Source organism: Phaeodactylum tricornutum, chromosome 4 (genome assembly GCF_000150955.2).
Source record: "Phaeodactylum tricornutum CCAP 1055/1 chromosome 4, whole genome shotgun sequence".
NCBI lineage: Eukaryota > Bacillariophyta > Bacillariophyceae > Surirellales > Neidiaceae > Phaeodactylum > Phaeodactylum tricornutum.
Window position 1 is genome coordinate 1064759 of NC_011672.1, and position 19781 is coordinate 1084539.

Sequence of the window (19781 nt, forward strand, 5' to 3'; positions counted from 1 at the left end):
CCCGTCCTTAAATTGCCTTACAGTATAACCCGCATTCTGTGAACTATGAATCAAAATCGTTGTCACTATGCTTACCTTATTAACGTGAAATGGTTAGACAAGGTAATCTGCGTATTCCCTGTCAGATGCATTTTGAAAAAAAGGCACGAGTCTAACTTTCGGACAGATCCAAAGTACTCTCACGCCAAGAAATGGGTCCACATCCCGTTACAGTGATTCAGCGAGTTCCCCTAGTGCAGCGTAGTCAACCAGATACAAAGGCGGTCTATTATTTCCTCTTACTTATTGAGATACTTCGGCGACTTCCATGTTTCCTGCTAGTTCGGCATCCCCGACTCCGCTCCCATTCGTCTTTTCTTCACGTGCCTGTTCTCGACTGCGGGCATTCCATTTCAGGAGCTTATTCAAGGCCGAAACGTACGCACGAGCTGAGGAAGTTATAATGTCTGTGTCCGATCCCGATCCAGAGAACTTGCGATTTCGACTGACACCTGTTTGCGAATGAATTGAAATGGAATCATTCGGACCTCCTTCCAATGGGGCAATGACCACTCGTGTTGTGGCCATAGCTTCAATGCCTTCTGTAACGGAGTTCAGCTGATAGGCTTCTAAGCGAACCGAAACACCCATAATTTGGTCGATAGCCTTGTAAACGGCATCCACTGGTCCAGTACCAGTACAAGCAACATATCTTTCCAAACCATCGGGGCCAAGCATTTTGACGGTGGCCGTTGGAATTCCTGACAAGCCTGTTGCTACTTGTAAGCCTGTCACTTCCCAAAGAAGGTTGGAAAGACCCGCCTGGTCCGATACCAACGCTTCCAGATCTTCGTCTTCCAAGCCGCCCTTTTTGCGTTCGGCAACTTGCTTGAAACGCACAAAGACCGCATTAAGCTTTTCCGTATCCAAGTCGTAGCCCAATTCACGAAGGCGTGTTCCGACAGCGTTGCGACCCGAGTGCTTGCCAAGCACGATACCAGCACCTGACTGCGATTCACCACGCATCAATCCAATACTCTCCGGTGTCATGATTTCGTAGGTACTCTTGTTTTTGATCATACCATCTTGATGAATTCCTGACTCATGTTGAAATGCGTTTGCCCCGACGATAGCCTTGTGAGGTTGACATGCCATTCCTGTATATTCGGAAACCATCTTGGACGTAGGTGTGATATAGACTGGGTTTACGGCTGTGAAAAGTTTCCCCGTACCCGGTCCCCCGGAGAATTTGGTCGCACCCTTGAGGGCCAAAGACATCACAATTTCTTCCAAAGATGCGTTTCCAGCACGTTCTCCGATTCCATTGATCGTACATTCTAGCTGGCGAGCACCGTTCAAAGCACCTGATAAAGAGTTCGCTGTGGCAAGACCCAAATCGTTCTGACAGTGCGTACTAAAAACAACATTTTCGGCGCCCTTGACGTTTTCGCGCAATTGCTTGATTAAATCGCCAAATTCCCACGGCATGTTCCAGCCTGTAGTATCGGGAATGTTGAGCGTTGTCGCGCCCGCAACGATAACTTCGGACAAGATGCGGTACAGAAAGACTGGGTCAGATCGACCAGCATCTTCGGGAGAAAATTCAATGTCATTGCAGCCCAAACTTTTCGCAAATTTGACAGCTTCCACGGCAATTTCCACAACTTGATCGGGCGTCTTGTTGAGCTTGGTTTCCATGTGAATTTGGGAGGTTGCAATGAACGTATGGACTCGGGGCAATTTTGCGCCTTTGACAGCGTCCCAGGCAGTCTGAATATCCTTCTGGTTAGCACGGGACAATCCACAGATCACAGGAACGTACCCATCCTCGAAAACATCGTTACCGACAATGTCCGCAATTTGTTTGACGGCGTTGAAGTCGTCTGGCGAGGCAATGGGAAAACCAGCTTCGATAACGTCAACGCCAAGTTTTGCGAGCATTTGAGCAATCTCAAGCTTCTCCGCCGAAGTCAAGGTTGCTCCCGGACTTTGTTCCCCGTCCCGCAGAGTGGTGTCGAAAATCCTAACATAATCAGGATCATCAATTTTCCCAGGGATGTATGCAGGACGAGGTTGTCGTTGCTTTAAGACAATGTGTGTGTCGAGCTCATTGTTGGCGTCTTCGGGCATTGCAGCGAGGCCATTGCGACGAATAGTTGGGCTTTGTGAGGAACGGACTTTGCTTGCTTTGAGAGCACCGTTTCGGAGATTGATGGGCGTAAACGCTGATATAGTTTTCGGAGAGGAAGCTAGCCAAACAGTGACTACTATGGAAGCGGTCAATATGAACTTCATGACGAACGTTCTGTTTTAGGAATATGGCAAGGACAATGTTCAATTAAGAAAGGCTCTGAAAGATTTGAATTCGTATATTAGAAACTAGCTTTTGCTACCGGACGTGTTTTTTCGATGGATTGTGGCAAGCTGAAATGCGTGATTGCAAAGAGCTCACATACGAAGATAATGTAAAACAGAGCGGTGCGTCGATCGTTGGGACCATGCTTTTATCGTTCTCACAGGCTGGCTACTAGATCGCGAAGGTGAAACACGAAGCATTCGGACACGCAGAGTTTCGTGGCTTCGGGGAAAGTACTCATTGTTTAAGCTGTGGACAGACAGACATTCAGTGGATGACGTCATTTTGTTAGCGGATATCACATTTACAGTTAGTCGTAGAGGTCGCTCTACCTTTCACAGTCAATAACTTTTTTATCTTCCGATATTGACAAGAATAGGTGGTCACCTACTCTTACTTTTCAACTAAATATTTGGCAACCCTCTGCAGAGTCCCTTGAAAAAAGTCTGCCAACTGTAAGCAAGCTGCAGGAACCCTCGAGATCGCATATTTTTACTGTCGGGACACTCTACTGTAGTATCAACTATGACGTTTGCCATCAAGGGGAAAAACAACTTAATAGTAACAAACGCAAATGTAGTATCGTCATACCAATCGCCACTCCTGCTGCGCGTTCGGCTTCTTTAACAAAAAAAGACCTTGTTTTGCGGTGCGCGGTGGATGGGTGCTGTCCCTCTCTCGCCGTCTTTTACCCTCTGTTTCTGAGATCTATGACACATTTGTAGTCGAGAACGCTGCAAGTTAGGTGATTCTCACATTTCCATGGCATGTTCAATAATACAAGATGAGGAGATGAAGAGTGGAAGGATAGTGTTTCCTTGGAGAAGCGCTACCTTTGCCGAATCATACACACCAGCTCATTTCCCAAAAATGTTGACAAGAGAGACCCAGCAGCAAACTCGAATCGAAGGGCGGGCGGCAAGTTGATCTTGACTTCACTTTCTTCGATCGTCATGAATCCATGCAATTTGTAAAATTGGGATGTAGACCTGAGTGTCAAAAGACAAACGTCGGTGTCCGGATTTGAACATTGGTCGTGACGTTGGAGCAGTTCGAACACCAACGCAGTCCCGATTCCCTGACCACGCCAGTCTGGATGTACAAATAGCGACGCAAGCTCCGCAAAGCGCTCGTCCACGGGTCGTATTTGACCAAATCCTAGTAGCGTATCTTCACCATCCCTGTCTTGATCAAAAGCTACAACTAGGTGATTTTGCGTCACGGAAAGTGGGTTCATTGCTTCCTGGAATAGAATCTTCCGTGCCACAAGCACATCGTTTGCGTTGGCTGAACGATATCGAACGGAAAAGGCAAAGCAAGGTACAATAATCATCAACTGAATCAGGACGAAGGAGAGTAAAGCCCGACTTTGAGCGTTCATTTCGGAAGGGTCGGCAAGCTTGCTTTTCGTTTGCGTATACTTGCTGGGGTGATTTTTAGAAAATCTGCGACGTCTTCATACAGAGATCCGTTTCCTTGTCGTGATTCAGATTTGCTCGAGGATTGCATTCGAATCAGAGACAAACCTAAAGAAAAGGGAACGATAAACATGTGCTGTTGTCGGTGTCAAATTCAAAAATCGTTTCATGTTCTATCAGGACAAAGTATGCCATTTCGCGCGTAGCTCGCTACGATTTTTTGCTATGGATAAGCGGAGAAGCTACCTTACCGAAGAACAGTACATCTTGAGACATATGTTTACATTATACCGAATGATGCATCTCCCTCTATCTAGAGAAACAAGCTCCTCTAACATAAACGGTATATTTCTGGCGAAGAGATCTTTTGCCAATGTATGACTCTCGAGTAAATGAAAGTCAATACGTAGACTTCCTCGACAAGTGCTTTGTTAGTCTTCGTGCACAGCCTGGCCACGAGAGAGTAATATTATTCACAGTCAATTGACAATTTCGCAGAATTTCCCTGTATACATTGCTATCTATTCCTTTGTTCATGAGCTATTCTTCGTCCGAGTTGAATGTTATCTTCACCGCCTTTTTCATTGCCATACCTCCAGATGGTCCAAAATTCCCGTACAACTTGTGCTCTTTTTTCTTGATTGTACTGCCAAACTTCATGAGATCTTCTGGAATTTCTTGACCAGCTTGCTTCATTACCTGCTGAAGCTCGCCAGCGTGCGATTTGTCGCCGGGCTGAAAAAAGGTATAGCTGACCCCCGTTTTCCCTGCGCGTCCCGTTCGTCCAATGCGATGAACATAGTCTTCAATCGTTAACGGAAAAGTGAAGTTGATGACAGCCTCTACATTCGGGATATCCAAACCTCGAGCGGCGACATCGGTTGCGATTAAGAGCGGACAGCTACCGTCCTTGAACTGTGCTAGTGCTGCCGTTCGAGCAACCTGAGTTTTGTTGCCGTGGATCGAGCAGCAATCCCAGCCGTCTTTTCTTAAAGAGTATTCCAAGCGCTCGGCCTCTTTCTTGTATAGGCCGAAGACCAAAACACGGTTATCTCGTTTCATATGTACCTTGCGCAATATGTCACGAAGGCGGGCATCCCGCGCTCTATCTTCAACCACTTCGACAATCTGCGTTACACGTTTATTGGCGGAAAGCGAATCGTCAACTCCTCCACCATTGCTACCAACTATTGATTCAAAGCCAACATACACGCGGATTGGGTCAACCATGTAATCCATGGCTATTTTTTGGATCGCAGCAGGCCAAGTCGCCGAAAACATTGCCGTTTGTCGACCTTGTTCCTTGGATTTGCAGTTGGAGATAATAAAGCGAACATCTTCTTCAAATCCCATATCAAGCATACGATCAGCCTCGTCAAGCACCAAATAGTCAACGGCGCTTAAATCGCAAGCACGTTCCTGAATTAAATCCTTGATTCTGCCTGGGGTGGCCACGACACAATCGACTCCCTTTTTGAGTTCGTTTTTCTGTTCGTACTTGGGAACGCCCCCATAAACGACCAACGATTTGATGCTAACGACGGCGCCAAATTCTTTCAGAACTTCATCCGACTGCATGGCAAGTTCTCGTGTGGGTGCCAGAACCAGCATGCGAGGCAATCGTCGTTTTCGTGTCGACGTATCTTCTGACATCGCCGACAACGCAGGTAGAGCGAATGCAAGTGTCTTTCCCGACCCAGTTTCAGCGATTCCAACGATATCACGCTTACGACCATTATTAAGTTGCGTCAGAATGGGCCAGGATTGAGCCTGAATTGGCGACGGTTTATCAAATCCGTTGGCCTTGGTGCATTGATTCAAAAGAGCGGCCCCGATGGCTTTCTTGCAATCCGCGCTTTCGAAGGAAGTATAAGGGAAGAGTAGAGTGTCTGCATTCAACGACCGTGTGGTTTGTTGGCCTGTTTCGTCGTCTGTTGAGTGCATGATAACAATCTTGTTTTTCGTTCGCCAGTTTGCGGCGCCGCCCACTTCGACCTTTGAATCGTCGCTTTTTTTGGCTTTCTTTGTACTTACAGCTGTCATGTTTCCCTCCGTTGGTATTTTCAGAGAGACAGATCTCTTGCGCGATAGTCTGACGAACTTTCCGTCTACCACAAATTTGCTGCTTTCCAGAATCCATGCTTTGATCATTTTGACAGTCACATTTTCATCTGATACCTTATCGATGACTGTCTTAGCCAGCTCCTTCAGTTTCATTTGGCCAGAGTCTTGCTGCTTCAGCGACTTTTTTGCAGCTTTAAGAACGGTTTCGACTGCCATGGTAAGAAAGGAGGGAAAGAAATAATAGCAAAGCAAGAAATTATCCAAGTGGATTTGTCCCGAATGGAGTGTTTGTCTCAAGAAAAATGGAGAAACATACGGTTGGCTGGCTGGCTCTGAACCTGGGAGACGGGCACGGACGGACGGCATGAAAGCCCCAAATCACATGGTTGCTTCTCGGTGAAAGTTGATGCCGGTATCTTTCATCCTTAAAGGATCAAATATGCTGATGACAGAGTAGCTAGCTAGGACGCTGGGAAAAAGGGCAAGCTAACAAGTCAGCCCCTCCATTTGTAGAAATGCCTAATAAAACCTACCGTACAGACTGCTATATGTCGTTCTGGGCAATCAAAATCAGACCGTCATTCGATGCATACAAATGCTGCGCTACCGAGAGCGCAAGGTCAGAACTCTAATTGACAGTGAGAGTATGCCTTTGTTACCTTCAAAGCGCTGGCACCGCCTCTCCTGTCAAAGGTTTGGAAGCGATTTGCTTGTTTATTTTGGCAGCTGGGGCACTATTTCCTTCTCTCGGTACAAACAGAAAGGGGCTCCGTTCAGAAAGCCGCCTGACCACTTCATGCATCCAAAGCCGATCATAATTTCGAATTCAACAGGCGATGGGAGCTCAAGGAGTCTAACTTCGTCTCGCATCGAATACCACGGAGACAAAAAATTCTGGTAGTCACTGTAACGTAAGCCAACCGATGTGACATTTGGAACCAGGGATGATGGCTGGATGATGAAGTCAAAATTGTGTGCAGTTTCTAGGTGATCAGAATGTTTGTTCGAGTAAAAGCGGTTGATCCCTTTTGTATTTGGGCCGAAGATTTTTCCATTCCATTTTTTGCGTCGGCCAAACAGGACATTTGTCAGAAATCTAGAAAGTTCTGTCTTGTATAGAAAAAAGAAAAGTCCGTGAGAATGAATGAACGCACGTAGGGATCGTAGCATATTCGTACCATTATGATGCCGTTGTTGTCGAGAAGGATGCCGTCCCATTCTCCCCCAATTTCAGAGAGGCTAAGCGGCGCCCGGCACGATGTTTTGAAGCACTTTAGAGCATCCGAACGGCTTAGACCCACTATTTCATCCAAAGCGACTTGCAATCTGCGAGATGAGGGCATTCTTTCTTCGATGCATAGCCGGAAAGCCAAGTCGTTTTCATCGTTCATTCCTCGTGATACTTGAAAGGTTTGGTACATGTTCAGCCCAGAGGAGAGAGCGAGCGTAGCTGTTACTACTGCTCCTGCAGTTTGCAGCACTGGTAGTATCATATGAAAAAGTGTAGATCTAGAATTTAATTGGAAGACGCTCACTGTCAGATAAAGTATTATTTTTTCTTGTTCGAAGGATCGTGAACGATGAGTTGAAAAGTGAACTGGACGAATGGCACAACTTACCACGAGACGTTTCGCACTCTTTTTTCAACTGACTGTGTAAGACATTTGAAAGATATGTATTTCAAAATCGTGCGTTTTCTATCTAATGTAAAAGTTGGCAGATTCTGAAGCTCACACTTTGTCAGTCAATTTGTCTCTCAGTTTGTGCAGTTGATTGTTAATGTTTCCATACTTCCAATGCTGGTACCAATTCTGCTCATGCGATTTCAGAGGTCATCCGCGTTGACAATGAGCAATGATTCTCGAAGGATCAACTGTGCAAAATGGCCGAGCTCCCGGTACAAGCTCGACAAATCAGCATATTCACAGATCTAGTAATCAGTAAAAAGAGTGGCTCGTGAAAGTTGTTATCTTGCTGTTAGTTAGCAAGTCTTTCTTCCTCTTCTTACATGAAAGATGAGTCAGTTTGCTTGTGCTGATATCAACGCATTTTGCCAAGGACTGCAGAATATCATTGACAGTGAGTGAGTGAGTGTAGTTTTGGGGAGTTTGAGACCGGCTTCGCAATTCCTAACCCACGAGCATCCATAGGCAAATCCCGTGATTGTCTTGCAACGCTCTTCTCTGCTGGTTGAAGTTGCAACTTTGAAGCGATGCTACAGAGGGTTTGATTCGCAAAGCCGAACCAGAGCTTGTGCCTCAACGTGGAAGAGTGAGAAATTGAACCCCTCGTCCCCTGTTCCTTGATTCGGGCAACGGCGTCTACACGACATTTTGAAGTGCAAGAAGATTAGTCAGAGCCTATATCCTGTACAAGCTAAAGGTTATATTTAACAGACCTGGTACAAAAGAAAATAAAAAGAATCAGGCTTTAATCTTCCTCGATTGCTCCGTTGCTGGACTTCCAAGTTAAACCGTCTTTCCCCGATTTGTCCTTAGCAGCTTCGTATTCCGTCGGAAAAGAACGCATGGTCGCCTTGCCTACCATAATATCAGTAGTCTTTCTTAGCCGTTCCCAAATAGTCTCTTGCACGTATGGTACACCGTACTTCAAACAAATATCTTTTAGCCGGGGCGCACCAATTTGGTACTGTCGCATGGAAAGATCGGGCTGTTGGTATACAAAAAACCGCCATGAGCACACCAAAACATTTGACAACTTAAATCGCACACTGCGTTTGATTGGCACGTACCCAAACATGGTGTTCGATTCTAAAGCGTTCCACAGAAAAAGAGATGTAGTGTGAATCAGTTTCAGCACAAGTTGTACACGTCCATCGACAAAGAGATGCCGTACTTACTGATAGTTGAGCCATCCATGGAAAAAGTCGTTAAGGTCATTACCAGTTACAAAATTGGCTGAGCCGACAACTTGGCGCACGTAAAAAGAGGGCGTTTTGGGCTTGACGGCGTCATCAAAAGTGTACAAATCTTTGCCAGCGTGGTTTGTAACAATCGTAACAAAGGAGTGTACGTTGGTTACAAGCTCGGCCAATATCAAGTTGACGATGGCGTGAGCATACAAAGTAGGTCCGACGGTAGGAATAAGGAGCAGAGGAGCCGGTAGGATGATAAAGCGAGAAGCGAGAAACGGGGAGAGAACTCTGACGAAAAAATCCATGGGTTTCATAATGTCCCTAAGAGCATGCTCGGAAGCCGTCTGTGGACATAGCAGAGACCCGATGGTAATCGCCGCTTCCGGCTCAAATAACAGTGGCAGACTTTTCCCTTCTCTGTTGAGGCGGTTGATCTCAAGCTCTTTGAATGTGTTTGGTGCGTAGTAATACCACTTCCACACCGGGAAAAGAGCAGCAAGGACCACGTATTTTGCAAGCATCGGTAGTTGAGCCTGACGCAGAAAGGCCAAATTTCGTTGCACCAAATCGGGATCGTTTTTCTCATTTAATCGGTAGTGATGCAAGCGGTTGTGCTCAATATTCCAAGCCTCGGGAAGCATCCAGTCGCACCAGTCCCGGACACGCTGGCCAACAGAACCCAAAGCGAACCCTCGGCTATGGAACTCTCCGGCGTCGATGCGATTGTACCCACCGTGGCATGTGTGATGCGCCAACATGGTCCAACTAGCGAACGTCCAGGTGGAGAGTGCGATTATAGTGATGGGGTTGGGTGTCATCCCCATTGAAACAATACCGACTATGGCTGCCACGTTGCGCCAGGACACAATCTTTTCGAGGTGTGCCACATCATCGTCGCCAGACTGTAAGGCTAGTTCTTTACCGAGAGCCGACACTTCTCGACCAAACCCTTCATAGTCTAGAGTACGCACCCATAGGTCCTCATTGAGTAAAGGTTTGTGCCTCTTTTTGGATTCTTCGTTCGTGAACGGCGCGCCTTCGTGAAGTGGGACGGCAACGGCTAGCCGACAAATTGTCGTGGTTGGTGAGTTCTGTCGTCCGGAAATTGACAAGGTCGAGAAGCCCCAGACGACTGGCGCAGCTGCTATCAGTATCGAATGCGCAAGGGCTGTAAGAAGACGCATGTGATTGCTATTTCTTGAGTTCTCCCAAAATACGCTTTCACAGGGACACACGGATTTGCGAGTTGATGCACAAGTGCCAATCCAACTTTCGTCGAGGGGAAATCCAACAATTCTGTGATGGGTCGGATGGGTAGCAGGTTTTTCTAGAAAGAAAAGTATAAATGAATAGCTTCCACTAGTGCTATAAATACAATATGAGCTGAGACAGATTTTACACTTTTTACGCCAATGAAAAAAGATGACCAAAGGTCCTGCTGTATGGTATGGCCATCATGATTTTGATGTGAACGGTCTGTCAATCAGCAGTTTCTGTTCATTTCTGTGCGATACCCGGAACTACTATTGCATGGTTCCACTTGGACTGCGAGTGCGGATGGCATCTTGAACACGACAAATCGGTAAGCGTGCCGAATACTTCAGGTTAGGACCCTCACATCATTTACTATTCGAGTGAGTACATATCCCCCTCCGCTCCTTGCCGCACGCTCACATTCTCGACTGGTGTGGCCTTTAATCTTCATTAATTGACATTCGTCCATCACAACTATGCTTCTTTTACGGAATTTGCTCCCAGGATTGGCACTTCTCACACTAACATCGGAGGCGTTTTGTACCCGATCGAAACGAGATCACAGGGTTTTGACAACGAGAACGTTCGCCGTCATCAAGCCGGAAGAGGCCGACTTCAACTTTGATGTTGGACAAGGAGGTGTACGTTTAGCGAGCGAATCCGCCATTAAGATCACCGGAACCGTCAAGCACAATCCCGGTTCGGCTGAACCTACTGTTACCGATTTAATTCGCTACACTTCACTGAGCCAAGTCGAAGACAAGTATGTCCAAGAAGTGTTGAGCAAGATTGGTGCCAAGATCGTCGGTACGGGTCGGGGGAAGGAAGACTACCGGGAACCAGGTGAGACGACTGACAAAATCGTGATCCAGTCACCATCCGATGCCGTTCGGGATGCCCTGATGGGAGTGGGCTCAGCGATGGAAGCTGATAAAATTGTTATAAACTTTTTGGGCGGCGACGATTTGCAAGTGTTAGAAGTCTTGGACGCCGTACAAATGATGGTTTTGGATTTGGATATTGCCACCAAAGCCAGGGTTCAGTTTCATTCAGTAGCTCATAGCTCTGTACCGATGTCGAGTGCAACAATTACGGTGGTGTCATTACCAGAAGGTGTGTCGTTGGATGAACTTTCTGGAATAGAAAAAGCTGTCACGTCCGGTGAAGTGTACTTTAGAGACGGCCATTGGTGGACTACGGAGGAAGAAAATATCAACGCAGCAATCGCGTAGTAGCCCCCTTCAAGCTTGTCCTGCTTTGGAGTTGGATGACAGTGCTACGTAGACCGAAACGCGTCCCGATTTTCAGGCTGCCATGTAATTTAACGCCGCAGAACTCTTCACGAGAAAGAGCGAAAAATCATTTCGCAATACTTTCCGCAGCTAACAACTAGACGCGATGATATTGTAGCGGCTAAAGAATAATTAGGTAGCAGGTAGGTGTCTTTCTACAAAGCGTTCGTTTCGAAAGGTATCGACGACTTGTCGACTTCTTCCCCTGAGGATGAGTTCGGAATGGCCAAAGGCGTATATTCAGTTTCCAAAAGCTTGCTGCTGGGTTTACGTCGACGGGGCGAAGCCCTACGGTGACCTGAAATATCGGGAGAACCGCGAGCGGAAGATGTTGTGTGAGGAGCCGAAGGCGGTGAAGTGGCCGATCTCGTTGGTGAGTTGATTGCCGTAGAGATTGTATGATTCTGTGACGCGAAGGCGGACGATTTGGAAGCGGAAAGGACATGGAACGATACTATTTTTGGACTTTTCAAAGGTTCTCGTATTTCGGTGGAAGCATCAGCATCGCCACCTTTGGTCAGTAGTTTAATATTTGTTCTCGGCGCGATGGAAGCTGGTAGTGACGGTGTTTTCGAATCGTCGGAAAATGGAAGTGACTTGTCTGTCGGTGGCGTAGTTGATAAATGTGGTTCTTCCGGTTGCTCTCTTTCCGCTGTGTCCAATTCTGACGAAATTGGAGAGGTCCCGTACAATGTCACAGTTGCTGCCCGCTTCAATTTGCTCGCTCTTTCTGTTAAAGTATTCCTTGAGTCGGCTGGTTTCGCAGGGACAGACCCCTCTCCATTTTGCCCATGCTCCGAGCTTGCGTTGCTCGCTCCCGTGGATACTCCATCGCCACAAGGGATCGGTTTGGCAACTTTACCAACATTTGCTTTCGTGGAAATGGCTTTTGACAACGTTTTCTTTGTTTTGGGCTTGGACGACTGTGGCTTCAGCTCACCAGAAGCATGCCGCCGTCGCAGCTCTTTAAATGCAGCAGCGTTGGAATATTCTAAACCAGTCAGTGGATCTTTATATTTGGCCCGCTCTCCCGTAACGACACAAAAGGTCGGTATCCGGAGCCGTTCGAGCATCGCGCTAGAGGATTGCGTCAAAATTTCTGGTACATAATCCATTTCGGGGAATGTGATTGTATTGGGGGCGCCTCTTCGTGAGACATAACTCTCAATTACCCGTCCTCCTCGTCTGTGGCTTCGGTCGTTCGGACCGGCATCACGGTCTTGCTGATCTTGGATTCGCTGGCGTGAAAGTAGCCAACGGTGGTTTTCCGGTTCCGTTTCGAGCGCCGCTTCTAGAAGCAATTCTTCCTGCGTAAAGTTATGTTTAGGTTGCCGCTTTTTCGACCCATCTGGTTTACCATTGATCGTCATGGATGGTGCTGAATCTCCCCGGGAAGTTCGGAAACGAGAAGACGGCCGCCCAGCCCGCCTCGGTCGAATGCCCAAGACCGCGGACTGTTTCGCTTGGAGGGAACTAATAGTGGTCGGGGGTATTGGTTTCGAAACCCCAGCAACGAAATACTGTGCTGGACCGCGAGGGAGAGCGTTCGGTACATTGAGAACAATACCAGCATTGACACCGTCTCCCACTACGCGATTGCCGACTTTCTTCTTTTTGGGCATACGGTCGCGACCCGCCTTGGCGATATCCGCGTACTGCCCCGCACCAAACAGTTTTCGTTTTTTGTTGCCGCGCTCCGTTTTTTGCAATTCCCGTTCTTCTTCCGCACCCGCCGCCTGTTCCTGCTGCTCGTGATCACTTTCGCTATCGTCGAAATCGGAATCAAAAGCATCGACGCGAGCCGTCGAATCTTCGTCCGATTCTCGGAAACTCTCGTTGCCAGATGCGTCGTGCTCGTCGGCCCAGGTGTCGTGATTCCAAAACGCAGCGTCATCGTCCAAGGCCTGGCCCACGAGTGCGCTCATGCGCTTGCCAGCAGTCGCGCGGCGCTCGCGAGTAGACGAAACCGCCGACATGACTGTGCGTGTGGGTGTGGATATGAGTAAAAGAGTGCAGGCAGTATAAAAGATGCGAATGTAAACCGTCGAAACGTAGTACGGCTTGATCTGTACAGGAGGAGGATAACAAGTGATCAGAGTCTGCGTTACGCTGATGCGCCGGTGCACGGCAATTATCAAGGGAGATTGGTCGTCTAGAAATTGAGGATGGCTCGTTACACTGGAAAAGTAGAGGGATCTAGTAGTAATCCTGGTAATGGCAGCAACGCATCCAACTGTTCATTTTTTGTCTCTACGTCAACGTCGGATCGGTACCGTAAAAGAGCCTTTACGAAAGAAGAAAAGGAATACCGGTGACACTGGTAAAGCAAAGAGAGAGAAGCTGAATTCTGAATTCGAATTTCGCGAGATCTCTAGAACTTGGCCAAAAAGTGAACGGTATCGCACTGTGAATCACACACGAAACGACAATGGATGGCGAGACCGCCATGGTGACGGTGGAAGTTTCCCTCTCGCGCGCGAGTCGGAGAGAGGGTGAGTGTGGTACTCGGACTCGGCACCCGTTCGTCCGTCTCCGACGAACGGTCTGGACTGAAATCAGACAGTGAACGGAAGGCGTCTGTCGGTCTAGCAGTTTTAACGGGAACTCGGAAAGGGACGGAATGAAAACGGACGGAGCCAGACTCCGTTTCCCGTTGGAAAACGTGAAACTGGAAACGTTCACAGTTATGTTCAACCTTGGAAATTCCTACTCACAGGCAAGGGCTCAGCCACATGGGAGACACGTTTTTCCTCGGTTCGTTCCCATCTCGATCCAATAGGAGTTCTACCTTTCCGCCATGATTCGCTCGATCCGTGCCCGTATCGCTTCGATTCTTCACAGACTCGTATCCAAACAGGTTAGAATCCGTTTGCTATGAAACGCCGGAGCCGTCGTCCTGGTCCTGCTGATAAAAATGCGGATTCACAGTCCGGTGCCGACGAGGATCGCAAACCGGCTGCCATCACTTTCGTCGAATCCAAAGCATCTCGCTCTTCCTCCAATGCAATGGCTGGTAAAGGGCCCGCAGGAAACGAAGCTCTTTCGCCCGAACCAGACGACGCTTACAGAAATCAGCACTTGACTCCGCACATTCTACGTTTGCTCAAACTGATCCAGGAGGGAACCGCTGCCCACGCCGCTCTGGCGGCCTCGCAGCTGACAGAATTGACCGCAGATCCCTCTTCTTGCTCGCCCTTGAGACTCTGGGACATTCTCGGTTGCTTGCATTATTCCTTACTCTCCTCGCGATGGCAAACTCGTCAAAATGCCGCCCAAGCTCTGCAGGGCGTGGCGTCGCATTTGCCACTTTCGGATCAACGCGCATTTTTCACAGCACGGTATCACGATACCGCCAACACTGATCCTACTCACACCGATGCTACGAGTACCAGTACTAGCACCGGCACCAGTCCCGTCGATACAAACACTACGCCAATCGCCGAAACAGGACCTTTACCTGAGAAGCTTGCGGCGAGTAAGGCTCGTCGTCCTAGCACCGATGACGAATCCCTCTATTTGACCGTTCCGGTCTTGGTGGAATCCATGGATACAATCTTGTCGCAAGGCCGACTCTTGTTGTCGACTGCAGAGTCTACCTTTGATCTTTCCAGTCAGGAAGACGCGGTCTTGGACGGCGAAAGTGCTTCGGAACGCATGCGCTTGCAACGGTGCATTTTGGCGCACCGCCTCGGACTGGGTGGGATTGGACCTGTCCTGGGGAACGAAACTGTACTTCCAGCATTGATTACGAGCCATGATCTCGAAGTCCCTACTAGAATAGCCAGAGAAGATGTGAAACGGCCCATCAAACGACATCGCTATGATAACCATGGCAAGACTGAAAACGGCAAGACAAGTTCAATACGCGCATTGTTAGTGTCGGAAATAGAAGAATCGCAGAAGTATGAGAGAACCGACACTTCACATAGAACACCCCAAAATCTGTTGGCGACAGAGCTTCTATACCGCATGTTTGATCCTAGGTGGACCGTTCGTCATGGTGCGTTGTTGGGAACCCTGTCTCTTTTGCGGGCGTGGCAATCGTCCCTCGTAAAACTCGACGACGGCCTATCATTTGGATGTTGGCCCCATGATTTGATGGCACGTACCGTGTGTGTTCTCGTGTTGGATCGATTCGGTGACTTTTCTCTTGATGAAAATGTCGTCGCTCCCGTACGCGAAGTGGCCGGGCAGCTTGTCTCAGTTCTGGTCGCCATGGCACCAGCACGTCTTCGAAATGCAACTTTGCGGATATTGTACAAATTGTGTTGCCATGAGGAATGGGAAGTTCGCCACGGAGCCCTGATTGCTCTGAAGTTTATTACAGCAGTAATTTGTCAAGATTTATTGAAAACCTCGAAGGATGGTTCTCTCGATCCATGGCGTGAGACATGTATCCGAGAGATTTGTGGTGTGACGGTGGATCGATTGTTGGACGTGGACGACATCAAGAGTGTCGCGGCGCAAATACTGTGCAGGATTGTACGGAATCCTCTGCTTTCTCATTCCCCCAGTCTTCGGCAGGTGCCACGACGCCTATGGGATGCCTTGCCCGCAGCGTCTTCTGTGTCGTACTGTCTACCGTACCTCTTTGAATTAATGACAAGCTTTTTGCAAAAAGATGGTACGGGTTTTTTGCGAGAGCTTTCCAAAAACTCCTCAGTAGCTGACGTATCGAGCGTGGGACTGGAGGATGTTTTCCGTTTACTGGTCGAGTTTCTGGACTCGCCCTTGGTATCGGTTCGTGCGAGTGCCCTGGGTTCGATCGGGATTGTAGCGCAAGCAATTGTGGAAGAGGCTGATTCATTGGTATTCGAAGACCCAGCAATGTTGGTCGAATGCTATGGCTTGACTGTACGTAGGGTATACGACGAATTCTTTAATGATTCCACGCCATCGCAGAACAATGTTTTGCGCGATACTTGGGAGTCGTTGGCGGGCAACTATCGAATAATCATTCGAGATGATCGCTATTATGTCAGCTTGTCTCGCTGTCTCCTTGTCCGATTTTTTGAAATTGGTCGGGAATCTAGTCTGTCAGCCAACATTGAGAGTCAGGTAGCCACCGCAGAAGCGCTTCTTCTCTGGCTGGACGGCTCTCGTGGGCTAGAGCTGTGCACTTCTTTATTAAACGCATTCATTTGTGCCTTTCTTCATTCTCCGTGGGTACGACAGTTTGAATCGGCATGTCTTTTATATCGAGCGAGCTTGATTCTTAAAGGGGGAAAATGTGCGACCGAGGAATCCACACTCCTGCTCGAGACCTTTCTTTTGCAACCACCTTTATGCATTGTGCTAGATGCAAGTATCGGGTATGAAGTTGTTGATGCAAACGATCAGTTAGCGCAAGCTTGTGACGAGGCGGTTTTGAAAGAATTGACACCGTTCTTCCATCAGTCCGTGGATTGCGCTGGTGCGGTGAAATGTGTTACTGAAAGCTGGAATCGAATTGTTCGTTCTTTTCTAGGAAACTTATCGCCATTGCCGAAGAAGGAAAGTTTGGTCTCGTTGCGACTTAACGCAATAGTTGCTGTAACAATCCTGGCAGATAGGCTCCCTGTAAAGATGACTCCGCTGATTCGGTCTTTGGTAACTTCATTAAAGAATGAGTCAGACAGCTCCAGACAAGCAGTAACAAGTCAGGGGTTGACAATTCTGTTGCTACAGATTGGCCGGTGCGAATCGTTCGCTGCTGCCAATAGCAAGGTCATGAAAACAATTTGTGATATGGTTCTGAAGGAAAGTTGGGCTGAACTTTCCATCGAAACATATTCTCCGGCTACGGAGGTTTTGCAATCTCTAATTCGGCATCTTCCCAGTGAGCTCAAGCTGAGCGACTTGGCACAAGTATGGACACGAATCGAGTATATTCTATCTGATGAGTGTATTGACTGTGATTTCGAGGCAGAGCGAACAAAACCAGCGTTGAGTATTCTCGGTGCTCTTTCTGGTGGTTTGCTCGAGGGTCAAGCTGTGGCGATCTTTGTCATCAGGAATTTTCTCCCGAGTGTTGTTCGTTGTGCATGTGTGTGTCAAAACAAACTTGTCGTTCGCGTTGCCTGTTCAGTAGCACAGCGACTTGCCAAGGTCAATGCTACGTCTGCTCTCGCGTCAGCTTTTGACACTTTATTGCCGTTTCTCACAGAAACAAGCTCGGACTCATGTAGGAGAGCTGGCTGTCATCTACTTCAACTGCTCGTAGAGGATTCTGGAATGTACATTTGTCCCTTTGTAAAGTCGCTGCTTCCAATAGCTATGAAACTCATGACAGACCCTCAACTCGAATGTACACAAGCTGCCAACAACGTCTTCGCATACCTTGTACGTATGGCACCACTTGTTCAGTCACATTTATCAATAAGTTTGAACAAATCGGGTGCCAATGAAGGTACAGACGCAGTAATCGACCACCTCATTTTAGGAAAACCACTCCCCCCTTGCGATTTTCCGCAAAGTCTGCAGAAGACTTTGAATAGAAATAGGGTTGTTCTCCGGCAGTATCAACTGGAGGGAATCGCTTGGTTACGTTTTCTACATACACTCAGACTGAACGGCGCTCTGTGCGATTCTATGGGACTTGGGAAAACACTACAGGCTTTGATTTGCGTTGCCATTTCTCACGACGTAGTCCACCATGCCGCACCAGATAGCAAACCAGTCTCCATCGTTGTCTGTCCTTCTACTCTGGTTCGACACTGGATCGCTGAAATCAACAGATTTTTCAAAAGCGACGATCCGGTTTTCTTTCCTCTCGAGCTTTCTGGTAGTAGCACGAGTCGTCGAGCAGTATGGGAAAAGGGCTTAGTATTTTGCAACATAATTGTTACAAGCTATTCTGTTCTACGGAGCGATATACGAATGCTTGCATCGCAAAGCTATCACTATTGTGTGCTCGATGAGGGCCACCTCCTCAAAAATCCAAAGACAGGTACGCTGGATTATCTCGAATTTGAAAACTTGACAACCACGTTCTGACTTCCGCATCGTTCCCTCGTTGCACAGAGACGGCGAAGGCGTCTCGTCAGCTGCGGTCGAAGCACCGTCTCCTTTTGTCAGGAACGCCGGTGCAGAATCATGTTCATGAACTGTGGGCTGTATTTGACTTCTTAATGCCAAATTTTTTGGGATCCTCGGTATTTTTCTCAGAAAAGTATGCCAGAACTATATCGAAAGGACAAGCTCCTGGCGCATCTGTGAGAGAGATCAGCGAAGGAATAGAAAAGTTGAAGACGTTACATCAGCAAGTACTACCGTTCATACTCCGGAGAGAGAAACAACAAGTTCTTAGAGAATTACCATCAAAATTAGTCACTCAGATTGAAGTTCCCATGAGTGATCTGCAGCGAAGGCTCTACACTGATTTCTGCTCGTTTGCAGATGTCCAACAGTCACTCCGGGCTCTAGATCGCGCTGCGAAGGACGATCTCGGCGATAGATGCCTGGAGCAGGCAGGGCGTAGCTCGCTACAGGCCCTTTTGTTTTTAAGACTTCTCTCAACTCACCCATGGCTTGTCAGATCCGCCATACCAGTCGCCTCGGAAATCAGCGACAACGATTGGCTTCGTTTTGATACCTCCGGTAAAATCAGAGCGTTGGCTGACTTACTCCGAGAGCTTAGTATTTTCACCGACGACTTAAGCGCTGCCGATAACGATTCGTCACTTTTGTACTGCGAGGACGACCATGTTGATGTAGATGTTTATTCCAGCCTCGTCAATTCATCAGACAATCACATGCAACCCGCACCCACAACCTCCGAAGTCCAATCGCAGACAAAGTGCTTGATCTTCGCTCAGTTCATTCAAAGTCTTGATGTTGTGGAAAAGCTTTTATTCAAGCCTCACATACCATCGCTGAAATATCTTCGATTGGATGGAAGAGTTCCTGCCAGAAGACGCTATGCCATTGCCGAAGAGTTCAACCGTAACGATGAGATCAAGGTTTTGCTGCTAACAACAAGGGTCGGTGGTCTTGGACTAAACTTAACAGGTGAGTAAGGGTCACGAGCTTCTGTCTCACTGTCACGGGGATATGTTTTTCTCATGGACATCGTACAATATAGGAGCGGACACTGTAATTTTTCTCGAACATGACTTTAATCCTTTTGCTGATCTTCAAGGTATGCAACAATTGCGAGACATGGAGATATTTGCATAGCACTGGCTCAACCTTCTATATCATTTTAAAGCAATGGACCGGGTCCACAGAATTGGCCAAAAGAAGGCTGTATGCGTTTACCGGTTAGTTCTGGTCGACTCAATTGACCAGAGAATTATGAAGTTACAAGAAAAGAAGTTGGCTATGAGCGAGGCGATAGTGAACGCCGACAATTCTACTATGTTCAGCATGGGGACTGATCGATTGCTTGACATTTTCACGATGAGAAGCGACCAAGAGCCATCTAACATCAGCGTATATGATCTTGATAGTCTAGTGGAAGATAGTAATGAAACATATGAGAGTCTCGGAGTTCACGAATTCATAAAGAGTTTGAAATAACAAAGGTGATTTTGGCCTTTTCACGATTAAACACTTTGCAATCG

The 19781-nt window shown here is 47.7% G+C and overlaps 8 protein-coding genes across 8 annotated transcripts; 2 read left to right on the forward strand and 6 right to left on the reverse strand.

The window, feature by feature from the left end:
* Nucleotides 1–282: 282 nt before the first annotated feature.
* Nucleotides 283–2426, reverse strand: PHATRDRAFT_44618 (2-isopropylmalate synthase; the record flags this gene model as incomplete). Its single annotated transcript, XM_002178596.1, has 1 exon — nt 283–2426. Exon 1 carries the CDS (start codon nt 2272–2274, stop codon nt 283–285), a length of 1992 nt encoding a protein of 663 aa, XP_002178632.1. The 5' UTR covers nt 2275–2426.
* A 738-nt stretch (nt 2427–3164) lies between these two features.
* PHATRDRAFT_34088 (predicted protein) lies at nt 3165–3716 on the reverse strand (the record flags this gene model as incomplete). The annotated part of the gene is made up of 1 exon (XM_002178597.1): nt 3165–3716. One exon carries the CDS (start codon nt 3714–3716, stop codon nt 3165–3167), a length of 552 nt encoding a protein of 183 aa, XP_002178633.1.
* Nucleotides 3717–4293: 577 nt separating this feature from the next.
* On the reverse strand, nt 4294–5547 carry PHATRDRAFT_10782 (predicted protein; the record flags this gene model as incomplete). Its single annotated transcript, XM_002178598.1, has 1 exon — nt 4294–5547. A coding segment is annotated over one exon (1254 nt), but the record flags the coding sequence as incomplete, so codon positions are not given.
* A 984-nt stretch (nt 5548–6531) lies between these two features.
* PHATRDRAFT_34091 (predicted protein) lies at nt 6532–7238 on the reverse strand (the record flags this gene model as incomplete). The annotated part of the gene is made up of 2 exons (XM_002178599.1): nt 6532–6768; nt 6996–7238. 2 exons carry the CDS (start codon nt 7236–7238, stop codon nt 6532–6534), a joined length of 480 nt encoding a protein of 159 aa, XP_002178635.1.
* Nucleotides 7239–8171: 933 nt separating this feature from the next.
* On the reverse strand, nt 8172–9941 carry PHATRDRAFT_44622 (predicted protein). Its single transcript, XM_002178600.1, has 3 exons — nt 8678–9941; nt 8570–8588; nt 8172–8487 (listed from the first exon to the last, which is right to left on the reverse strand). The coding sequence occupies exons 1-3, from the start codon at nt 9874–9876 to the stop codon at nt 8248–8250; spliced, it is 1458 nt and encodes a 485-aa protein (XP_002178636.1). The 5' UTR covers nt 9877–9941; the 3' UTR covers nt 8172–8247.
* Nucleotides 9942–10422: 481 nt separating this feature from the next.
* PHATRDRAFT_34093 (predicted protein) lies at nt 10423–11178 on the forward strand (the record flags this gene model as incomplete). Its single annotated transcript, XM_002178322.1, has 1 exon — nt 10423–11178. The coding sequence occupies one exon, from the start codon at nt 10423–10425 to the stop codon at nt 11176–11178; it is 756 nt and encodes a 251-aa protein (XP_002178358.1).
* Nucleotides 11179–11393: 215 nt separating this feature from the next.
* On the reverse strand, nt 11394–13614 carry PHATRDRAFT_44623 (predicted protein; the record flags this gene model as incomplete). The annotated part of the gene is made up of 1 exon (XM_002178601.1): nt 11394–13614. Exon 1 carries the CDS (start codon nt 13212–13214, stop codon nt 11394–11396), a length of 1821 nt encoding a protein of 606 aa, XP_002178637.1. The 5' UTR covers nt 13215–13614.
* Nucleotides 13615–17727: 4113 nt separating this feature from the next.
* On the forward strand, nt 17728–19635 carry PHATRDRAFT_11009 (predicted protein; the record flags this gene model as incomplete). Its single annotated transcript, XM_002178323.1, has 5 exons — nt 17728–18166; nt 18241–18923; nt 19011–19227; nt 19301–19357; nt 19427–19635. Coding segments are annotated over 5 exons (1605 nt in total), but the record flags the coding sequence as incomplete, so codon positions are not given.
* Nucleotides 19636–19781: the final 146 nt, after the last annotated feature.

Excerpts from the sequence above, each read along its gene's own strand:
- PHATRDRAFT_44622 (XM_002178600.1), bottom strand. The coding sequence starts at position 9,876 with ATGCGTCTTCTTACAGCCCTTGCGCATTCGATACTGATAGCAGCTGCG.